The sequence below is a fragment of the Zalophus californianus genome, chromosome 2 (genome assembly GCF_009762305.2).
Source record: "Zalophus californianus isolate mZalCal1 chromosome 2, mZalCal1.pri.v2, whole genome shotgun sequence".
Taxonomy (NCBI): domain Eukaryota; kingdom Metazoa; phylum Chordata; class Mammalia; order Carnivora; family Otariidae; genus Zalophus; species Zalophus californianus.
Genome location: NC_045596.1, coordinates 182309662 through 182330204, shown reverse-complemented (window position 1 = coordinate 182330204; position 20543 = coordinate 182309662). Strand labels below are relative to the sequence as shown.

General features: G+C 43.5%; 1 protein-coding gene across 1 annotated transcript in view; it reads right to left on the bottom strand.

Annotated features, from left to right (window-relative positions):
- Positions 1-20543, bottom strand: part of PDGFRL (platelet derived growth factor receptor like) — a 67020-nt gene that overhangs the window by 24848 nt on the left and 21629 nt on the right. The window contains exon 2 of the mRNA XM_027598887.1: positions 18615-18912. Within this exon, the coding sequence (XP_027454688.1) occupies positions 18615-18912 (298 nt within the window). The remainder of the gene's footprint in view (positions 1-18614; positions 18913-20543) is intronic.

Here is a 20543-nt window from a genome sequence, read left to right as displayed (position 1 = left end):
TTAATCACCCAGGGGCTAATCATTCCCTGTACTAGTCACTGCAATAGGCAGATCTTGCCTCATAGGGAGGGATGGTAATTTGTCTAGGATTTGAGAGCTATTGATAAGATAGTTACTCTCCCAATAGTTCCAAACGTGGACATCCTGCTGTCCCAAGTTGCATCAGACTTAAAATGCTTCACTATTGGGCGCCTGGGTGGCTCAGTTGGTTAAGCGACTGCCTTCAGCTCAGGTCATGATCCTGGAGTCCCGGGATCGAGTCCCACATCGGGCTCCCTGCTCAGCAGGGAGTCTGCTTCTCCCTCTGACCCTCTTCCCTCTCGTGCTCTCTATCTCTCATTCTCTCTCAAATAAATAAATAAAATCTTTAAAAAAAAAATGCTTCACTATTGCAGACTTCTGTGAAGTCTTTTTCAGCATCCCTGCAGACACCGAGAACTAGTATCTGTTTGCCTTTACGTGGAACAATAGACAATCTATTTGGACAGTCATGCCTCGAGAGTTTGGTGACACCCTTTCTTATTTTCTCAAGTTCTTAGCCAAGATGTAAGTTCCTTCCAGTTTCTTGGGAAATTGACCCTTTTAGAATATGGAGATGACCTTTTGCCTTGCTCAGTTACCAAAGAGGCATCCTTAAGAGACTGCATTTACTTGCTGCAATAGTTAGCTGAAAGGACACACCACCTCTAAGGAAAAGTTACAATTCTTTCCATACACTGTTCATGACCTAGGTCATGATCTAAGTGCTGAAGGAATTCAGCTGTCTCCAAAAAGAATTAAGCTAATCCCGGAATTTCCTCGACTCCCAACCAAACAACAGCTTCATGGATTTCTTGGCCCAGCTGGTTATTGCAGACTATGCGTTCCCAATTTTTCTCTATTAGCTTCCCCACTCCATGAACTTATGAAAATTTCCATCCTTGAGTCCCTTCCTTGGGACGACAAACACGAGCAGGCTTTTATGAGGCTAATACGAGCCCTATAAGAACCACCTGCCTTGGGGCTCACTATTCAAAAGCTTCCACTTTACTGGCTCAGGAAAGGGATCATCAAGCCCTGGGAATGCTCACGCAAGAACATGGTAATAAACAAATGCCAGGTGCCCATGCTAGCACACAACCTGATTAAGTCATTCATGCCTACCTCGCCCAGCTGTCTTAAGGCTATAGCCACAGCTGCAAAGTGAGTGGAGGACTTGGCAGACTTGACCCTAGGAAATGGCATTTATTTGCAAACACCACACACTGTCCAAAGTCTTAATTCTGAATGGATTCAATATTTTGCTGTAAGGAGATTAACTTCCTATGAGATCCTTCTGCTTTCACCACCTACTCTACACCTTACACACTGCAACATCCATAATCCTGCCATGTTACTACCTGTACCTGACGAAGGCAAGCCCCCTAACTGCAAGGTAATAGTGTCCCATTTTGTGACTGCTGATTTATGAGATCTCCCTCTAATCCTGATCTAATTTTGTTTGTTGATGGGTCATACTGTAGGAATGAATGAGGGAATTTGCAAGCTGGTTATGCTATTACTATGACCTACTCAAAAGGGGAAACCTCCTTCAAGCTAAAATCGCCCAACAAGCAGGGCTTCACGTCCTTACCCAAGCATGCCAGTTATTGGAAGGACAGACTGTTGGTATTTACATGGACAGCCTGTATGCCTTTGGGGTTGTTCATGACTTGGGGATGTAATGGCTATAAAGGGGTTTTCTTACATCTTCCCCAGGACCCCATGGAAAAATGAGCAACAAGTAAGTAATCTTACTGCTATTCTTTTACTTTCTGAAATTGTTGTCATCAAAATTGAGGCTCGCACTAAAGGGACTGAACCTGAGTATCAGGGAAATGCCCCAGCCCAATTTCATGCAGAGGCAGCACCAAAAGAATCTAGAAAGATTGTAGTACATGTCGATCAAGTCCGTTCTGCTTTTGCAAAAAATGACCCTCCATCGCAGAGTTTTGCCATCCTGAGGTCTTTGTAACATGGCAACAGTCTGCTCCTGAGCCAGAGAAATTAAGATGGGTCAACAATAACTCTTAAGTAAATGACCAGTTGGGACAATGGGAAACCCAGAATGGCTGCTTGGTTCTTCCTGGCTCCCTGGCAAACCTCATTTTTTAGTTCGTGCATTTCTTCACCCACCGTAGTGCATTTAGATGACTCAAATTATGAATCAACATTAGTAGCGATGTTAGGAGTGAGGTGGACAGTTAAGTAGTCAGGCCAGGGTCCCGACAAGAAAATATGGAGTCAGGACAGCTAAAATAAAATAGCACTGACATCCTGTTTTGCAGCTTAGACAGGACCACACTAGCATTCTGCTCTGCAGCCTTTGCAGAAATGACTTCTGCAAAACATCCTAACATGAGACAATTAACCACAAAAGCATTTGCCAATATCACGGGCAAGGGGCAGTTAAGACCTAAGCCCCCAGATGTCAGCTGAAAAACACCATCGGCATGTGGACAACATTAACCTAATAGGTAGACAGATAACGTGACCAAAGCCCTGATTGGCACGACTCAGCACACACTGATCGCTTAAGATAGTTCCACAAAAGAGCTCTTAAAACCTCCTAAACTTAGAAACTGTGAGGGCAACCCACTCGGGTCCCCCTCCCTAGCCGGGAGCTTTGTACTCTTGTTCAAGAAATTTTGCTTTGCTTCCCAGCTCTCTCCGTCTAGTCTACCTCTTCATTCTCCAAAGCGCCGTGACCAAGAACCTGGGCACTAAGGGGACACACAAATCCTGTAACAGGGAGATGTCAATAAAACTACCAAAACAGTCTGCCAGCATCGTCTGACCTGAAAGGTCTGTGATCCTGGAAAAACTACTTTTGCTCACAGAGGCTTCAGACTTCCTCCCTTTGAACACTTTGAACAGCTTCAGCTGGCTTCATCTGACTGACACTTAGTGTGGGTTATCAATATGTTCTTGTTACTATATGTGTGTTTTCCAGATGGGTTGAAGCCTTCCACTACTGCAAAGCAGATGCCCTCGCAGTGGCAAAGAAACTGTTAGAAAATGTGTTTCCCACTTGGGGTACCCTTTCCACAATCTCCAGTGATTGAGGTACCCACTTCATTGGGAAAATCATACAAGCCTTAAGGAAAACTTTGCAAATTTCTTGGAATTACCACTGTTCCTATTATCCTCAATCATCAGGCAAGGTCAAGAGAACTCATGGGATTCTCAAATTTAAAATTTCTGAACTTTCCAAAGCTGCTGAACTCCCCTGGCCTATGGTATTGCCTTTGGTCTTGCTGACCGTTCACAGAACATCCTCTTGAAATATAAACTCACTCCTTACAAGATAGTCATTAGCAGACCAACGTCTATTGGTATACAACTTCTTCTGATCCCTTGTTCTCCCATGTTAGTATGACCAGCTACCGTATGTCTTTAATGTTTTATGTTCAAGCTAATATCAAAAAAGAAGCATTCCTGGATTCCAATTCAAAGGATCCTGTTGGTCATAGACTAGAGCCTGAAGACTGGGTATTCTGGAAGTGTCAGCAGAGGAAGACAGTCTTTGAGCCTTGTTGGAGGGGACTTTACCAAGTGCTTCTGACCACTGACACTGCTGCAAAACTAGAAGGTATTGAGTCTTAGATTCACATCTTACAGCTAAAGAAGGCTCCACCTGATGTTTGGCCCTGTACAGATGCCACACATGAAACTGACAAGGAAGAGAAGTAGCTGACATTGAAGTAGACTACTTCTGCACAAGACGTCAGATCAAGGCTTCATACTTTAACTCAACAAGAAGCCCTCTCACCTTTTTCTTTATTCTGTCATTGGCCTGGAAAGATAATGCCCTCATCTGTATCTCCCAGGGCACTCCTAATGGGGTAATCTTTCAGAGTGCTAGATTTGTCATGGTATAAGAGATCCCCTGGTCTTCCCTGTGACCACTTTCTCTATTCCCAATGTCACTGCAAACTACAATTGACCCACCTTAGAAGTATGTACCCAGTTAGACACATTTTCATATGTGAATCTTAGTACATGTGTACCCCCACATTCCCATGATTATCCAGATCAGATTTGCCTCCACTGATTTCAAGAGATCTCACTAGCCCATCTTTGTGAGGCGCTTAGGATGACTTTTTATTTCAGGCTAGGAGATTCTCTTCCCATATGCACTAAAAACCTCACTGTGTTTGTGTTTAGGAATAAACACAAATGAGAATATGATCAGAAACCTCTCCTTAACTCTTGGAGACACTTCAAATTCCATTGCCAAGATACTAATGGCCCAGCAAAGATCCTTAGATTCTCTGGCCAAAGTTATTCTTGGAACATAATTATCTTTCAGCTGAGCAGTAAGGTGTCTGTGCTGTGGTTGACAGCACCTGCATATCTAGGTTAACACTTCTGGGCAAGCTGAAACTCCATTACAAGAGATCACTGAGCAAGCCACTAGGCTTAAAAGGGGGACTCCTTCTACAGGGGTCTCCTCCGTTTGGTTTGGGTCCTGGGGATCATGACCCCAAAGTGCACTCCAAACTTTGGGAATTATCCTGCTTACAGTTATCATAATAATCTCTCTGGCACGTTGCATTCTCTCCAAAGCTTTAAATTCATATTTGTAGCCACTAATGACCAAGCAAATACCTGCTTAAGACTGGAATGTCAAAAAAGGAATGAAGAGGATGACTGACTAAAAAACTGTGAGCCTGAAGTCATGACCTGTGAATATCACAGAGATTCAGCAAAAACAGGATCACTGGAAGTTTTGAGAACTACAGTGTAGCAGCTGAGAGTGGTGCAAGTGCCTTCAATCTTGATCCTGTCTCTCAGGCTGAGTTTGATCAAAAGAGGGGAATTGTTAAAAAGAAACGATAGGCTCAAAATGGAGTCACTTATGTTAAGTCCCATCAAGACTTAAGACCTAACCTAACTGCAGTTTCAGTCTTTTCTTGGAGTGGAATTTTAAACCAATGAATCTAGAATGTCCTGATGGGCACTAGTGAGGTCATCTGTATAAGACCTCCTGCCAACCCCCCTGAGGGAAGGTGACCTTGCTGGAAAAATCCTCTCTTTTCTTTTGCTGATAACTTCGTATCCCATCCCATTTCTGCCTATAAAAGGCTGTCTGCATTTTTGTTCTTTAAGGAGTGGTTGAGAACATGCATTCAGGAGTCAGATTTTCTTGGTTCAAATCCTGCCTCCACCACTTACTACTGGCTCTGTTAGAGTAGACAGTTAGGTTCTAACAGGATACCTACAGGTCAGCAATGGGAAGTCATGGCCAGCTCTCCAGAAGGTCCGAGGCCTGTCCTGGCAGCACTCCACAAGAAGCCGGATCAAACCAGACAGGGCCAAGATGGCGGATGCGATGACAGGAAAGCCTCTACCAAATTAGGAAGAAGTACAAAACTCTGCTTGCCTGCTCCAATAGCTATTCTGACCCCAGTTAACAACTGTTGATAAAAGCTAGAAACCCAAACCCTGTGGGCACAACTCATGCTCTCACTCTCTCTCTCTCTCTCGAGCAGTCTCATATCTTGAAAGTGTACTTTTCACTTTAATAAACTTTCCTTTTTGTGTTATTCATCCACTATACTATGTTGCATGTCTGTCTTTGAATTCATTCTTGTGACAAGATCAAGAAAATTTGCCAACTCCTTTGAGTCTGTCTGGGTCGAGTCCCCAGGTCCCAGGATCTCCCCAGCTCACCTGGTAATAGCTCTGTGACCATGAAAAAGTTACTTAATCTTACTGTACTCATTTTCCTCATCTGAGACATGGAGATAATCATAGCCCCTATCCTGTAGGGTTATGAGAATTTAATTAGTTAGTAAATGTATGAGACTCTAGAAGGACGTTGGCACAGCCTAAGTGCCCACACATGTCAGATGCTATTGGTGTGGCCCCAGTACACACTGATCTAAGCTTCTCACACCCTACACTTAATGCCTTTCTCACAGAGTATCTGCAGCATGTAACTTCCAACTTCCTATTATTTCTATTGAAATGATCCCTTCCCAGGCAGAAACCATGTTTGTCTATATCCCCCATAGCCTTCTGCCTGGCATAATGCTATGCAGACGAGAGTTACAGGTGACTGAGCAGAAGAGCACAGAATCCAATGAGTGAAACTGAGTTGAAGGTTCTTACTCATTGGCCCCATATCACTGGCCCCGAATTAAGTACAAGTGCCAAAAGTCATTTTTGAACTAGAAGGGACCTTAGGAATCATCTAATTGGATCCTTCATTTTACAGAGATCAAGTGACTTACCCAAGGTCACACAGCCAGTTAAGAGTCAGAGCTGGGAATGGACTCTCTTGGGAACAAAGTCTGGCATGCTTTCCACTGTGCACTGGAAAAGGAAACCTGTGTACTATTTCCAATACATAACCAAATTCTGACCACTTGTGTGACTTAGAGGAAGTTTATGGGAGATGGTAGGAGGTAAACTTAGCAGATGTGCACTCACCACGTAGAGAAACTCGTAGAAATAACAAACCACTGCTGTCATGTAATTCTGACCAGGTCATCTTTTATACTTGGCAACCATATGATTCTGAGGTATAGGGGTTATTTATGTTAATAATTCACATTACTATATTGCCGGCAATTCTAATCATACTAGGTAGAGCAAGCCAGCCCATCAGCACTTCTCTGAGTAGCATGAAAACAAGATCCCCCAGCTCTGCTGAGCTCAATGCTCAGCGCAATGCTCAAGGCCACATCTTTAGGGAAGAATAGCCCCTGGAAGAGGGTGGCAGAAGACAATGGAGCCAGCCTCCACCACCCTTGTTAGGAAAACAAGCTGTGGGTTACTAATCTGCGGGCATACAGCCACAGTGAGGGTATTATGGCCGAGTTATAATAGTGAATGCAGAGCCCATGGGCCAGGCCCCATTCATACCCTGCACAAGGAATTCACAGCAGAGAGAGATCCACCAAATCTTCCATCTTGCTAACATTTTCAAGGTGCCCACTCACACTCATGCCACTTGGATGGTGAATCTGGACAAGCCTGAAGAAATAGACTGCCTTCTTGAGACTAGAGGGGCGTTGGGATTTGGATTCAAGCCTAGTTTACTTTTACTAAAAGCTGCACAAACTTGAAAAACCCCTTAACCTCTGTGGGTGTAACCCAATCATATATAAAATGTCGGATCCAGGCTGAATCAGTGGTTCCCCAAGCTGATGGCATAGGCTGATCCCTTGGGGAGGTTTTATGCTCTTCTTTCCACATCTCTCCATTTTATCCTCAAGGCCAGTCTCCTGCATTCAAATAATTAATGACTCAAACGAATTGATCTGCCTCTCTAGCCCTTGTTGACAGCTACCTTCTGTCCTTCCCATCAGTCCCCACATACTCACACTTGACTACAAACTGTCCATAGTTGCTCTGTTATTATATATGGTATGTATGTCATGTATTTATCCCACTAGTTCAAAAGCTTCTGTGGTCTGGACCACTTCTGTTTGTTTGTTTGTTTGTTTTGGTTTTTTGTTTTGTTTTTTTCACATGTGCCTTCCTGACACAGTGGACTGTCTTTATAAATTGGGCTACCAGTAATTCTCTCTGGCACGTACTCTGCTCATCTGAACACCTATTGGTCTCACACTGTGACACACGTACCCTAGTCACCCCTCCTGCTTTTATACATATGGTTGTGGTCCGCTGTCTTCCCCTAGGATGGCCACCAGCTGATCACATATCTTGTACCGTTTCATGAGCCATCTATGTAAATAAATGTATACGGGCATGTTCTCTCCTATCAGTTTTGGTTGGTACACAGGGTTCCACATCTTGCTTGGTCCCAGCTACTATGTCAAGTTCATAAAGGAGAGCAAGGTTCTCATGAGGAAGTGTGACCTTGCACCATCTGACGTCCCCTCTGAGGCAAGTGAGGCATCATGGAACCTGGCTACGAAGAGGTAGGGTGGGGTCAGAATTAAGGCATTAAACCATGGGACATGATCTGAAAGGCAGAATCCAGGGCGAAGTCAAAAATTAAGCCCAAAAGACCATCTGAACAAAGGGTCTGCACAGTAAAACACCAAGCAAGGGGAGGGGAGAGGATCCCGAGGTCCCAGGGCTGAGTGAACAGTTTGGGAATGTGGATGGTGAGAGGTGGCAGCCGAGGATCTGGGCAGATTCCTGAGGGCTGTGACTTCACACCTGCCCCCCCACAGCCAGCAGCTGTGCTGGAGGATATTGCTGTTGGGGAAGCCAGGCCCGGAACCTGGAGGCAAAGCTCTAACATCTCAGTTTAGCTGGTTTTTATAATGTGCCATTCTATACAGTTATATACCAGTGAACATAAAATGGCCCGTTTTATAGTTTATCCTTTATTCCCCTTTTCTTGCTTCCTCTTCTGATAGACCTTTCAAAATGGTTTTATTTACATTTTGCACATTAAATCCCACATCTCACCCGTACTACATTTTTGTGTGTCTGTGGTAGGTATACATATTTTTTTAAAGCAGAGTTTCATTTGGAAAATACAGGCAATCCCTTAATGTTATCCTATAAACAATGCTCCATTTTGCAACAGAGTCTCCAAAATTATCATCAAAAGTAGTGCTGTGATATTCCTATAGTGTCTTTGGTTTGATGCATTAACTCGACTTTACTATGATCTCACTATATTTTAATACTCTGCAACACCTCTGGGATAATCAAACCCAGCCTCATCAGAACAGAATGCTCAAGAAATTAAATGTTTTGGTTAACAAAACATTCTTTTCAAATAAGAGCAAGAAACGTTTTCCCCAAAACTGTGTAATTCACTTCAATCCATTTCTCCACCTTAATGCCTAGTAGACTGGGGGTAGCTGGATCTTCAAGTACTCAGGACAGTGAGTCTGAATGTCAGTAAGCACTCCACAGCATTACGGACATCTAGAGTTGGTACAAGGTTGAGATGAATGTCTACAACAATTTTTAAAAACAAAATTCCTGAAAAACTGGCTGTTTTTCTTCTACAGCCTTCTGAATAAAAATAGGTCATCTTTATTGAGATGGCTTACTGTGTATGCCAAGCTTTACTTGCATGACCTCATTCTATCCTGACAACACCACAATGCGCTGGTTCTATTATTGCCTTTCCCACCCATGTCCTGAATGGAACAGAGCTGTGTTTTTCTGCAACCTGAACACTGTCAGAACATCTAGTACACCCAGAGAAGTCTTGTATCCTGCCACCCCCACCAATCCATCTCTGGGGAAATGTTGGAAGGCCTGGCACTGGCGCCATTGCGTCTGGGAAGAGAGATCTGGACAAGTTTTTTTTTTTGTTTTTTTTTTTCCTCTTTTGAGTAGGCTCCATGCCTAGCAGGGAGCCCAGTGTGAGGCTTGAACTCACAACCCTGAGGTCAAGCAAGACCTGAGCTGAGATCGAGAATCGGATGTCTAACCAACTGAGCCACCCAGGCACCCCAACAATTTACTTTAAATTCAACTGTTTTCTGTGGTAGAAATTCATTTGAAGGAAAGCATCAGAGTTTGGCTGCAATATATGCTTCTATTTCCCACTGCAAATGGGACCCAAACGGCACATCCAGGTAAATCCAAAAGCCAGGGGAGAGCCCCAGAATTTTCATGAAACCTCATCATTTGTTCTGCTCAGAAAATAAAGCAAAATGAGCTTTGAAGTGAGTTTGAATTAAAAAGAAACCTGCACAACCATATGAAAGTACTTACTGCCTCTGAACTGTATACTTAAAAATGGTCAATATAATTATAACAGTTAATTTTGTGTTATGTTTGAGTAATATAAATCAAAGGAAAAAAAGACCTCTTGCTCAGTACACTAGAATCTTACTCACAGTATTTACCAAAATCTGTGCAGGTTCCTTCTCGATAGTGGGATTCTGCTGTTTATAAACACTTAACATCCTTCTCTTTTTCTTTTAAAATGTCCTCCAGACCACATTCCTTTGTGACGCTGTAAAGGATTAGATTGGCCTGGAGCCAGCTGTCTGCTTGGGCTGCTCTCCCGTTGTGCTGTCTGTGGGTGGAGTGAGCTGTTGCCCACTGTGGTGGAGGGAGAACCCAGACGCCCTCCCTTCTTTCTGGAAGCTATTTATTGTTATCAGAGGCACCAGCCATCAAAGAGATCTCCTGTGCCCCACCCGCTCCTCCCAACTGAAAGTTCTTGACTGGAAAATGCTAACATCCGACCAGACACGCAGAAACATCCTGAAAGACAATGCCTGGGCCCTGACTTTCTAGGGAGGAGAGCCAGGGTTTCTTTATAACCACGTCAGCCCTGCTTGTTTTTAAGGCTCTGACAATGCTAACAAGCTAGCTTAAATCTACAGCGTCTGCTTGTTCTTACCCAACATTGACTTATATATTTAAGCCATTATCTAGGCGACCTCGCCTAAGTTTCTTCTTTTCTTCCCTGGTTCAGCATTGTACCAAGATTCCCCTGCTCTAAACTCTGAACATGTATTATGAGAGGTATAAAATGTTTCCAGAAAAGATGGAACAGGATTATGTTGACTGCCCAGTAGAGGTTGATCAGATGGTCCAGAATATTCTTATATTAATGTTTTTTATAGTATCAACAGAAAAAAAAGCATTTTTTTTTAATTTGCAAAGAAAGCTTAGGTCCAGAATATATCTGTAGACCCCAGTTTGTGGAAAATGGGAGTGAGGTGGAGGGAGAGTGGGTACACCTGACACTGGGAAGTGATGTTGTCTTTCTCCTAACGGCAGTGAGGAGTAAGAACCCTCACAGTGTGGTGTATATATCCCTCTGTACTTTCTATGTGTGTCTACTTATGAAGGCTTTAAGTCAACAACTCATAATGCCCTTACATTTCACTCCAAATTCCTCAGCATAACTGACAAGGCTCTACACGGGCTGATTCCTGCTTACGCTCCAGCATCATCTCTCCATGGTCACCTCCCTTCTGCTCCACTAACTCGAGCTACCCCATCTTCTCCCACCACTCGCAATGTTCCAGGTGCTATGCTCTCTCAGCTCCAGGCAACTCCTTATGCTGTTTTTCCTTCTGGAATTTTCTTATATTCTTCTCCTGTCCCCTTCTTTACCTGGTTAACTCTTCTCCTTCAGGTATTAGCTTGAGTTTTCTCCTCTCTGACCCTGTGCTTCTGCTAACAAGGCATTCACACCACTATATATTAAAATTGCTTATTTAATAGTGTATTTCCCTATAATTAAAAGCTCTATGGATATAGATGTTGTGTCTATCTTGGGCACCATTGTAACTCCAGCATCTACCTAGCCTTGGACCTTGAATATCATAAATGCTTAATAATAACAATAATAATTGTTGGAAAAGAAGAACAAAAAAAAATTAAGGGAGGGTGGAAGTGGGAAGATGGACAGTCAAAAAGCAGGTGAGCGGGGGCGGGGGCAGGCAGAGGAGTCAGGAAACAGAACAGTCAATATATGATACCAAATACAGTCAGAAAATATCCTTGCTGTTTCCAACCTCAAAAGAGAGTGGAGATCTGTGTGATGTGGGATGCACTGAATCTGGAATTAAAATCTGAGTCAATTTCAGCACCTAAAAATACAGAATCTTCACATTACTATTAGCCTCTAAAGCACCACCTAAACTGTTCAAGGGCCCAGTGCTCTGGGAAGACTCAGCAGGACTCAGCACTACCCATGAATTTATCCTGGTGTGGGCACATGAACTTACAAATGCCCACCCTTTTTTTATTTGTTAGGAAACTGAATTCTAGATTGCTTAAAATGTAACTTGAAACTGTGACCACTGAGTAGCCTAAAAGAATGCAAGAACCATCAGCACAAATGTGCCATCATTTTTCCCAACCGGTCTTCCTTTGAAGTGTTTCTTTTACTGGTAAAGGAAGAGAAGTGTAACGCAGCTGAAACCTGCCATCTAGTGGACCTTCTAATGACATGGGTTCGCCGATGTGAAGGGAGCGAGCATCACAGAACAGGAGGCCTGGAAGAGGCCCACAAGCACACCTCATCTCAGGTCATCCCTGGGGGTGGTCAACATCCGTCTTTGAGGATGAGGGCTCCTTTATGGCCTTCTGACAGAGCTCTTCTTTCCAAGTAGCCCAATGTAATGTTTTCACATTCTGATGTCCAAAAGGTTAACAGAAATTGATGTGAAATTTCGATCACTTTCAACTCAAAGCTATCCTAGCAAGAAATCAGTGCCCCCTTTGGAAAAGCATATAAGTTTTATTAGTTTTATTTCTGTTTTGAGCCTTAATTTTAGAAATCAGATTTATAAGTACCCAAAAAACTAAAAAAAAAAAAAAAAAAGAGAGAGGGAGAAGTAGTAGTAGTTGTCGTCGTCATCAATAACAAATCTTTGTTTTTTCAAAGATTTTATTTATTTATTTGAGAACGAGAGAATGAGAGACAGAGAGCACGAGAGGGAAGACGGTCAGAGGGAGAAGCAGACTCCCTGCTGAGCAGGGAGCCTGATGTGGGACTCGATCCCAAGACTCCAGGATCATGACCTGAGCCGAAGGCAGTCGCTCAACCAACTGAACCACCCAGGCGCCCCAATAACAAATCTATCTTCCCTGAAGCTACTACCTCTATGAGGCCAAGAGTGGTCTTTGGTCTAAATGTGTCCCATAAGACACAGCTCAGGGCACTTGAGCAGAACAGCAGCTCCATGTCGGGAACCAGGAGGCCCGGGGTTTAAGGCTCACGCTGCTGCTCACCCCTTGTCACTCAGGACCAGCCACCTACCTCCCACGATTCTGTTTCCTCATTTGTTAAAAAGAGGCACTTAAGCATAACAACTACTAAGGTCCCTTTGATCTCTCAAGTTCCACGAACTTGTTCCAGAGTTAACAGGTCTCATGACCCCAGGGGCCTGATTTTCAACCCACTCTATGCTCAGCGCCCAGCACCATACTTGCACTGAGATACCGATGGAGGGCCTGAGTATACTGGTGAAGAAGCAGATGCCACTTCCGCCAAGCTGACAGCCGAGTGAGGGACACAAACATGAAACAGCAATTGCACCATTGGTGATGAGGGCTTCAGTGAGGGTGTGTAACTGGGCCTAGCGGAGGGCGGGGCTGAAGATTGGTGAGCAGCTTTTCCAGCGTGTGCCTTACAGGCAAGAAGACCCAAATGGGCAAGGGCCCAGGCAAGGAGACTGGCCCATCTGGGCATCAGAAAGAGTCCCCAGAGCCTGGGGTGTGAACAAGAGAGTGAAGTAAAATGAAACAGGAAGGAAAGGCAGAGGCCACATTATGCATGGCCTTGTGGGCCATATCAGGAGTTGCAACTTAATTCTAAGAGGAACAGAATTGCTCTGTCAAAGGGCTTGAAGCAGAAAAGTGACAGGACCAGATGTGCTTTTGTGAAAGATTTGACTACTGTGTAGAAGATGAGGTCAGATTCAAGATTGGATGCAGAAAAGCTAGTTACAAGATTATGCTGTAGTCCATGTAAGAGACAAGGGTTATTGCTGCCACCATCGTGGAAAGAAGAAGGAAGATGCAAGAAATCACTGAATAGCAACATTTGGGCATCCAGTAGTAGTTGATTGGATGTGAAAGTGAAAGAGAAACATCCAAGATGATTCCAGGCTTTTGGTTAAGGGCAACTGGGCAGAATTAGTGGCCATTCGCTGAATTGAAGGACACAGGAGGGTGATCAGGTGTGGAGAAGACTTATAAGCTCAGTTTCAGATAGTTCAGTTCAGAGAAAGGCTCAGGCAGTTGAGCAGGCTGCTGGAGAGTCAGATCTGGAGCTCAACAGAAACATTTAGGTCTGCCATATGAGCAGTGGAGGGCATTTGGTAGCATCTAATGAAAAGAGAAGACACAGAACCCAACATCTAATGTCTGGGGGAGCGGACGATGCAGAGCTGGTGAAGCAAACTTCGAGGAGGGGCCCATGAAGCAGGAGGAAAACTGGCAGAAAATGATGCTGTGGAAGCCAAGAGCAGAGCGTTCCCTTCTGTTGAATGGACCCGGTGGGGCAAGCCACATGGGGATTGAAAAGAAAACTCTGGATTTACTGACCTTGACCTTGGTGATTAAATGCATGCAGGAGTCAGGTGGTCTAGGTGGAGGTGCCTCTCCTATAGGAGAGGGCAGTGGAGACAATGAGGGTAGAGAGAGACTCTTCCAAGGGGCCTGGTTCTGAAGGTGAGAGAGGAAGGTGGCTGGAGGACACACAGGGGCTAAGGTGGGATTTCTTAATATGGAGGAGGCTTATGGAAGGGATCCCGTTGAGAAGGGGAGGTTGAAGATGCCAAAGAGGGAGGCAATAACTGATATCTCAAGGCTCCCAAGAAAGCATGCAAGAGTGAGATCCAGGACACAGGCAGAGTTTGACCTTAGTCAGGAGGAGGAACCCTTCCTCCACTATAACTGTCAGAGTAGGGAAGGAAGGGATGTGATAAGATGAAGTCAAGGCAATCCAAGGGCTCCAACTTCTCAATAAATTAGGTGAGAATTTCTTTAGCTCAAAGGAGAGAGATGGAAAAGATCAGAGGTTTAGGGAGAGAGAAAAAGTGAGCTCTCTAGAGAAATCTATATAGCATTGCCAGACACAAGCGAAGTGACCACGGTCTAATGGCACCCATCCAGCCAGCGGCATGCTTCTCTCTGCCAGTGTTCAGTGACCAAGTGTGGGCAGGAAGAAGTAGGTGAACAGGTTCATCTGGGGTTGGAAATTTCCAAGAAGGAATAAAGGAAAGACAGAGGACAACATAACTTACTTAGGATGGATTCAAGAGGCTGGTAGAAACAACAGACCCTGGAGTCTAATGAGCATAGAAGAGGACAAGATGGATAGACAGGGAGAAGTTCCTGGGGCTGGGGCTGGGGAGGGGGGGGTGCAGCTGACAAAATGGCTCCATAAGGCGAAGCAAGAATAGGCTCTGAGACAGTGCGGATGGATCCAAGGTGGCACAGCACCCTAGATATAAAACATATTTACATTTTGTTATCACTCTCCCCCCATAGTCACAGTGCACATGTCTGCACTAAGTGTATTTATCTTTGAATGTTGAGTGAACAAATGCACGCCCAGGAACTGGCTTCTGAAATGATCACTAAACCCCTGGGGAAACCAAAAACTGTTTCCTGAGTTTTGGTGTGTGTCGGACACTCTTCAAGGTGCTAGGAATCTGATGATGAACCAAACAAACATGGTTATCGCCCACAGTGGCTTACATTTTCATGGGGGAAGATGGGCATAGGCCCCAGATTACGAAGAACTGATCAATTAAACGAAAAAGGAAAGAGGTGTACCATATTTTCTGGATCTTCTACATTACGACATTCTCTGATTTGAGTCTCGATCAGAATTAACTGCCCCAAAAGATCACTTGATGATCATGCTTGAGAAATATACACTGCTTAGTAATGATTAGTTGCAATTTATTGAACATTTGCCATGGGCCGGGCAGCACTTACATTAGATAATATAATCTCCATATTCCAGATGAGGAAAGTGGGTTCTAGGCAAATTACTGATCAAAGATCACTTTGCTGGCTAGTGGTAAAGGCAGGATTCAAATCTAACTATGCTTCTGCCTGACCTTTCTGTTCCATAACCCACTCCCTCTTCTGGTCAGAAGCTTGATGGACAAATGTGCTAGCATTGTGAACTTTGTTCCAGAAAGCTACCAAAATTGCTTAAAATGACCAGGCTTTGTTGGAAGCACACCTGGGGAACTTCCAAACCCAAAGCTGTCAGAACACTAGTAAGAACTCATTCCACAGGAAAAGAAAATACAAGATGAATACTTCTCTATCCAAAGGTACCACATTCTGGGAAAGATGTCAAGAGTCAATTTGTTGAATCTCTGGTGTCAAATAAATCGTGATTTTGTTGTTGTTTGAAATAGAGTTATGACTAGATGTTTTTCACATTTTTCACATTTTTTGGTAAAGTCCTTGGGGACCCACATCTGTCTTTACTTTCTTATAAAGCCCTGACTCTGCTTGGAATACAATTTAATGTTACAAAGTCAAAATTGGGTTTTTTAGCTCTTAAATATTTCTCTTCAATTCAGATTCATGTTCACTTTACTTTGAGTCCTTAAGATATTTTCAAACATATTGTGGCTAATACAACTTTGAAAATACTTCTAGAAAATACTGTATCTTCAAGGGCCAAATCATCTAGCTTTAAAATATTATAAGTCAAAAATTAACTGTTCAGAATGATTTAAAATAGCTCAATTCTGGTTTTTTTAAAAAAGTGTGTAAATCTCACTTTAGAAATTAAATCATTTAAAAGGTAGTAAATGGTAGTAAATCTTTCCAGATCTGTCCCAAGCAGGGGATGCACACACATACTTTATTTTTTTTTAATTTTTTTATTGTTATGTTAATCACCATATATTACATAATTTGTTTTGGTGTAGTGTTCCATGATTCATTGTTTGTTCATAACACCCAGTGCTCCATGCAGAATGTGCCCTCTTTAATACCCATCACCAGGCTAACCCATCCCCCTACCCTCCTCCCCTCTAGAACCCTCAGTCTGCCTCTCAGAGTCCATCATCTCTCCTGGTTCGTCTCCCCCTCCGACTTACTCCCTTTCATTCTTCCTCTCCTGCTATCTTCTTTTCTTTTTTTTTTTTTCTTAAAATATGTTGCGTTATTTGTTTCAGAAGTACAGATCTGTGATTCAGCAGTCTTACACAATTCACAGCGCTCACCATAGCACATATCTTCCCCAATGTCTATCACCCAGTCACCCCATCCCTCCCACCCCCGACCACTCCAGCAACCCTCAGTTTGTTCCTGAGATTAAGAATTCCTCATATCCGTGAGGTCATATGATACATGTCTTTCTCTGATTGACTTATTTCACTCAGCATAACACCCTCCAGTTGCATCCACGTCGTTGCAAATGGCAAGATCTCATTCCTTTTGATGGCTGCATAATATTCCATTGCACACACATACTTTAATACATACATACAAACACACACACCACTCTTCATCCAACCCAATATTCCTTAAGGAAAACTCTACACTATTACATCTCCCAAAGCCAGAAGAGCATCTTCAGAATAAAGTGGGAGTCTTAATACAAGAGGTAGAGAGATGGAGAGATATTACTTATATATATTTCAATTTCTTTGTTCTCTAAGGTGTATGTGTGTAAGAAGGGGAAGAAAATTGTCTAGTCATCCAATAGCTAAAGCTACATGCCAAGGACTCAGTTAAGCCCCATGAAAAACACAGATTAAAAAAAAGGAGACATAAACATAAAGAGTGATCGAAAGAGGATGCACCCCAGGATATGGGAAAGCGAACCCCAGGAGGTGGGACCCAGCCTTCCCTGAGAGAGTCACACGCAGGCTGAAGTTAGCCAGGTAAAGAGGGGTCTTGGAGGGAGCAGGGCACATTTGATGATCTTACAGGAGCCCAGGCTAGTGAAAGCAGAGATACTAATCCAGAGATTAGAGGTGACACTAGAGAGATTCTGAGTTCAAGGAGGATCTCATCAGCCAGGTGAAAATGTTGGACTTTATCCCCAGTGGAGCCCTACCCGTTAAGTAGGGGAAAGGCATGTTCAGATCCACATTTTTAAGACCTCAGCCCAGTGTCAGTGAGAAGGAGCCCAGGAGGACATCTGGGTGTGGTTACTGCATTTCAGGATCGGAGGTGAGTGGCCACATTGCGGTTGGACAAGTTCACGGATTAAGAGGATGTGGGGGCATGAGGGGAGTTAGGGTTGGGGGAGGCAAGGATGCTCCCCAGTTGAGTGTCCCAGCCGCTGAGTACATGCTGGTGTCCTGGAGGGAAGGGAAGCTGTGCGGGGGTGCAGTTTGTGTGGAAAATGAACCTGTCAGGAACATACAGAATTTTTGATGCCTGAGATGCTCATTCTTTCTCCATTCAAGTCATTCCAGACAATATCCTGCATGGATTCCTTTTCCTGAATCATATGACGAAAAAGCTGGAAAGAATCTTAGAAATCAAGTAGTTGGATCCCCTTCATTCTGTGCTTGAGAAAATGGAGGCCCAGTGATTTCGGGGGACCCCCTGCAAAGACACACTGGACCCCCAGTCCCTAAGGCCCCGGGGTCCTCCCAGGACCCACTGAAGCATGCTCCGTGTTCTTGCTTTTTAACACTTTTCCTAAGCATCACCTTAACCACTTTTCCTGCGCAAGAAACACAGGCTCCGGAAGGTACTCATTCCATCGTGGCCCTCTCACCAACTGAGGCTCTGAACATGAACCTCACATACTCAGGAAAGTAAACACAAACCAGAAGCAGTTGAAAAGTTCAAAATCAGTTTAAGTTGGCTTCTCCTCAACGTGCTTATAGGCATCTCCTGTTAGGTCGTTTCGGTTTTCATTATGATTACATTAAAGAAAAAATAACAGAAAGCAGTGATTGGGCTCATTATTTTTACGGTATGAATTCTTCAATATCTATGCATCATGGTTTCAATTATTTGTCTTTTGGCTTCCTATAAAGTTTCACCATTTTAACCCATGTGGATAGTATTTGCAATAATTAAAAAAAAAACTGGACAAAAATAAAATCTATGGCTTTTGCTCATTGAGCTTTCATTTTTTTATAAGCTATTAGGGTGAAACGGTGGATGGCAGAAACCATGCAATATTTAACACTAAACCCTTGGCCAACGCAAGTGAAAATAAATAAATAAATGCTCACCTGAGGCGAGAGTCCTTAAAGGTGTCAAGATAGGCAGGATAACTCCATTCAATCTTGTTCCCTTTACATCGAAGCTCTAGAGTTTGCCCTGCCGTCAGACTCAGGGTCGCAGCAGGTTTCTGGAAGCGGCCTTTATCCATCATATGTACCATTATAGACTGCGTCTTTGGTGTGACATCAGCTGCATCCCTGTCCTTCATTTTAGGAATTTTGGGTTTCACCTTTTTGTTGGTAGGCTTGATTCTATTTTCTCCCGGCTCCTTTGGACGCTTGTTCTTGGGAGGCTGTTGGCCAGTAACTATTACAAACGTGAGGAGAGAACAATGCACTCAAGTAGTAACGAACCAGAGGATTCCACACCTAAAACAGGCAAATTTTTGAAACTCTTCTCCTACATGAAAATTATTTTCAGGAATAATCATTATTTTCTTGGTTCATTCCTTAGTTGTAAAACAATGAGTCACCGAGAGGGAAGATATTTCAGTTTCAAAGATTTTATTCAATTCAGCAAAATATTGCACATAGGAATTAAAACTCGCACTTACCAAACAACAGGACTATTCCTTGTAGTTCACCCTGTCTCACAATCTCTAAGGGGTCACAGAGAAGGGCAAAGCCCTTCAAAGGCGCTCAAGGCTGTTTCCCATCCTTGCGGTCTCGGGGCTCTCATTGATCATTCTGAATTTACTGTTTAAATGCAGGAATATGTCATCTCCAGGGAATGCAGACACAAACTGCACCATAAGCACACTCAGAAGAGTCCAAACCACTACAAACTTTCTCCCAAATGAGTGCACAGTGGAGTCGGTGTGTACCTGGGTGGACAACGTCCATATATAATACAAAGCTTAGGAAGGAGGAAGTCCTAAACCTGTGCTCATTTATTTTTTTACTTTTTAGTTTTAGTTTTTAGAGATTTATTTTAGAGAGAGAGCACGTGCATGAGCCGGGGGAGGAGCAGAGGGAGTGAGAGAATCTTAAGCAGACTCCCCGCTGAGCAAGGAACCCGACAGGGGGCTCATCCCACGACCCTGATCATGACCTGAGCCAGAATCCAGTTGGCTGCTTAACCAACTGAGCCACCCAGGGGCCCCAAACCTGTGCTCATTTAAAACTTCCACGTAAGTTATTAGAAGCTCCACAGAAACTGTAGCAATGGTTTAGAACTTAGCCAACAAAATACTTTGGGGTGAAGATTATTTGATCACCAACATTGTTGATAATTGCTGGCAAAGGGTGATAATAAAAAGCTGACCTACTTTGAATCCACTTTGTTTCTGTTTTTCCTTTCTCTATAGACAGTTCATGCCTTATTGCCTGCATCCAGGGAGGAGGGCTCTTGCTTCCCTTCCCTTGCTATGCCTCTGGGCTCCAGAAACCTCAAATGTCCCACATGCCTGCACAGCTTTGGACTTGTGTCCACCCAGCAAGGACGAGAAGAAAACCATGCAGTTTCAGTTTGCCCTTCTGCCTGCATGAACTCAAGGGCAACCTCACTATATACCCACAAAATTACCAAATGTCCCAACTTACAGGGTCCTGAGAGTCATTTAGGTAAAATTCTCATGTCATAGGTTTAAAAAATTAAGGAGACCCTGAAAAGTTAAGTTGCACACAGCTGGTTAGTGGCAGAATGTAAGAGTAGAATTCAAGTCTTCTGACTCTTATTCCAAGTGCTTATTTCACTATACATAGATAAATATCCTGTATATATTTTGAATAGATAGCCACACAAATCTTGGCCAACTGAGGGAATTGCAGGGCCAACTGAGGGAATTGCAGGAAAAGTGATAAATCAGGAGAAAATCTTTTCCTTTTTGGTGTATTTATTTATCTAATAATACCCTGGTGTACTTAAGACTTGGGGTGGTCAAAAGTACAAAGACATTGAAATTGGGATCAGGAAATAGAAAAAAAGTAAGAGTTGCA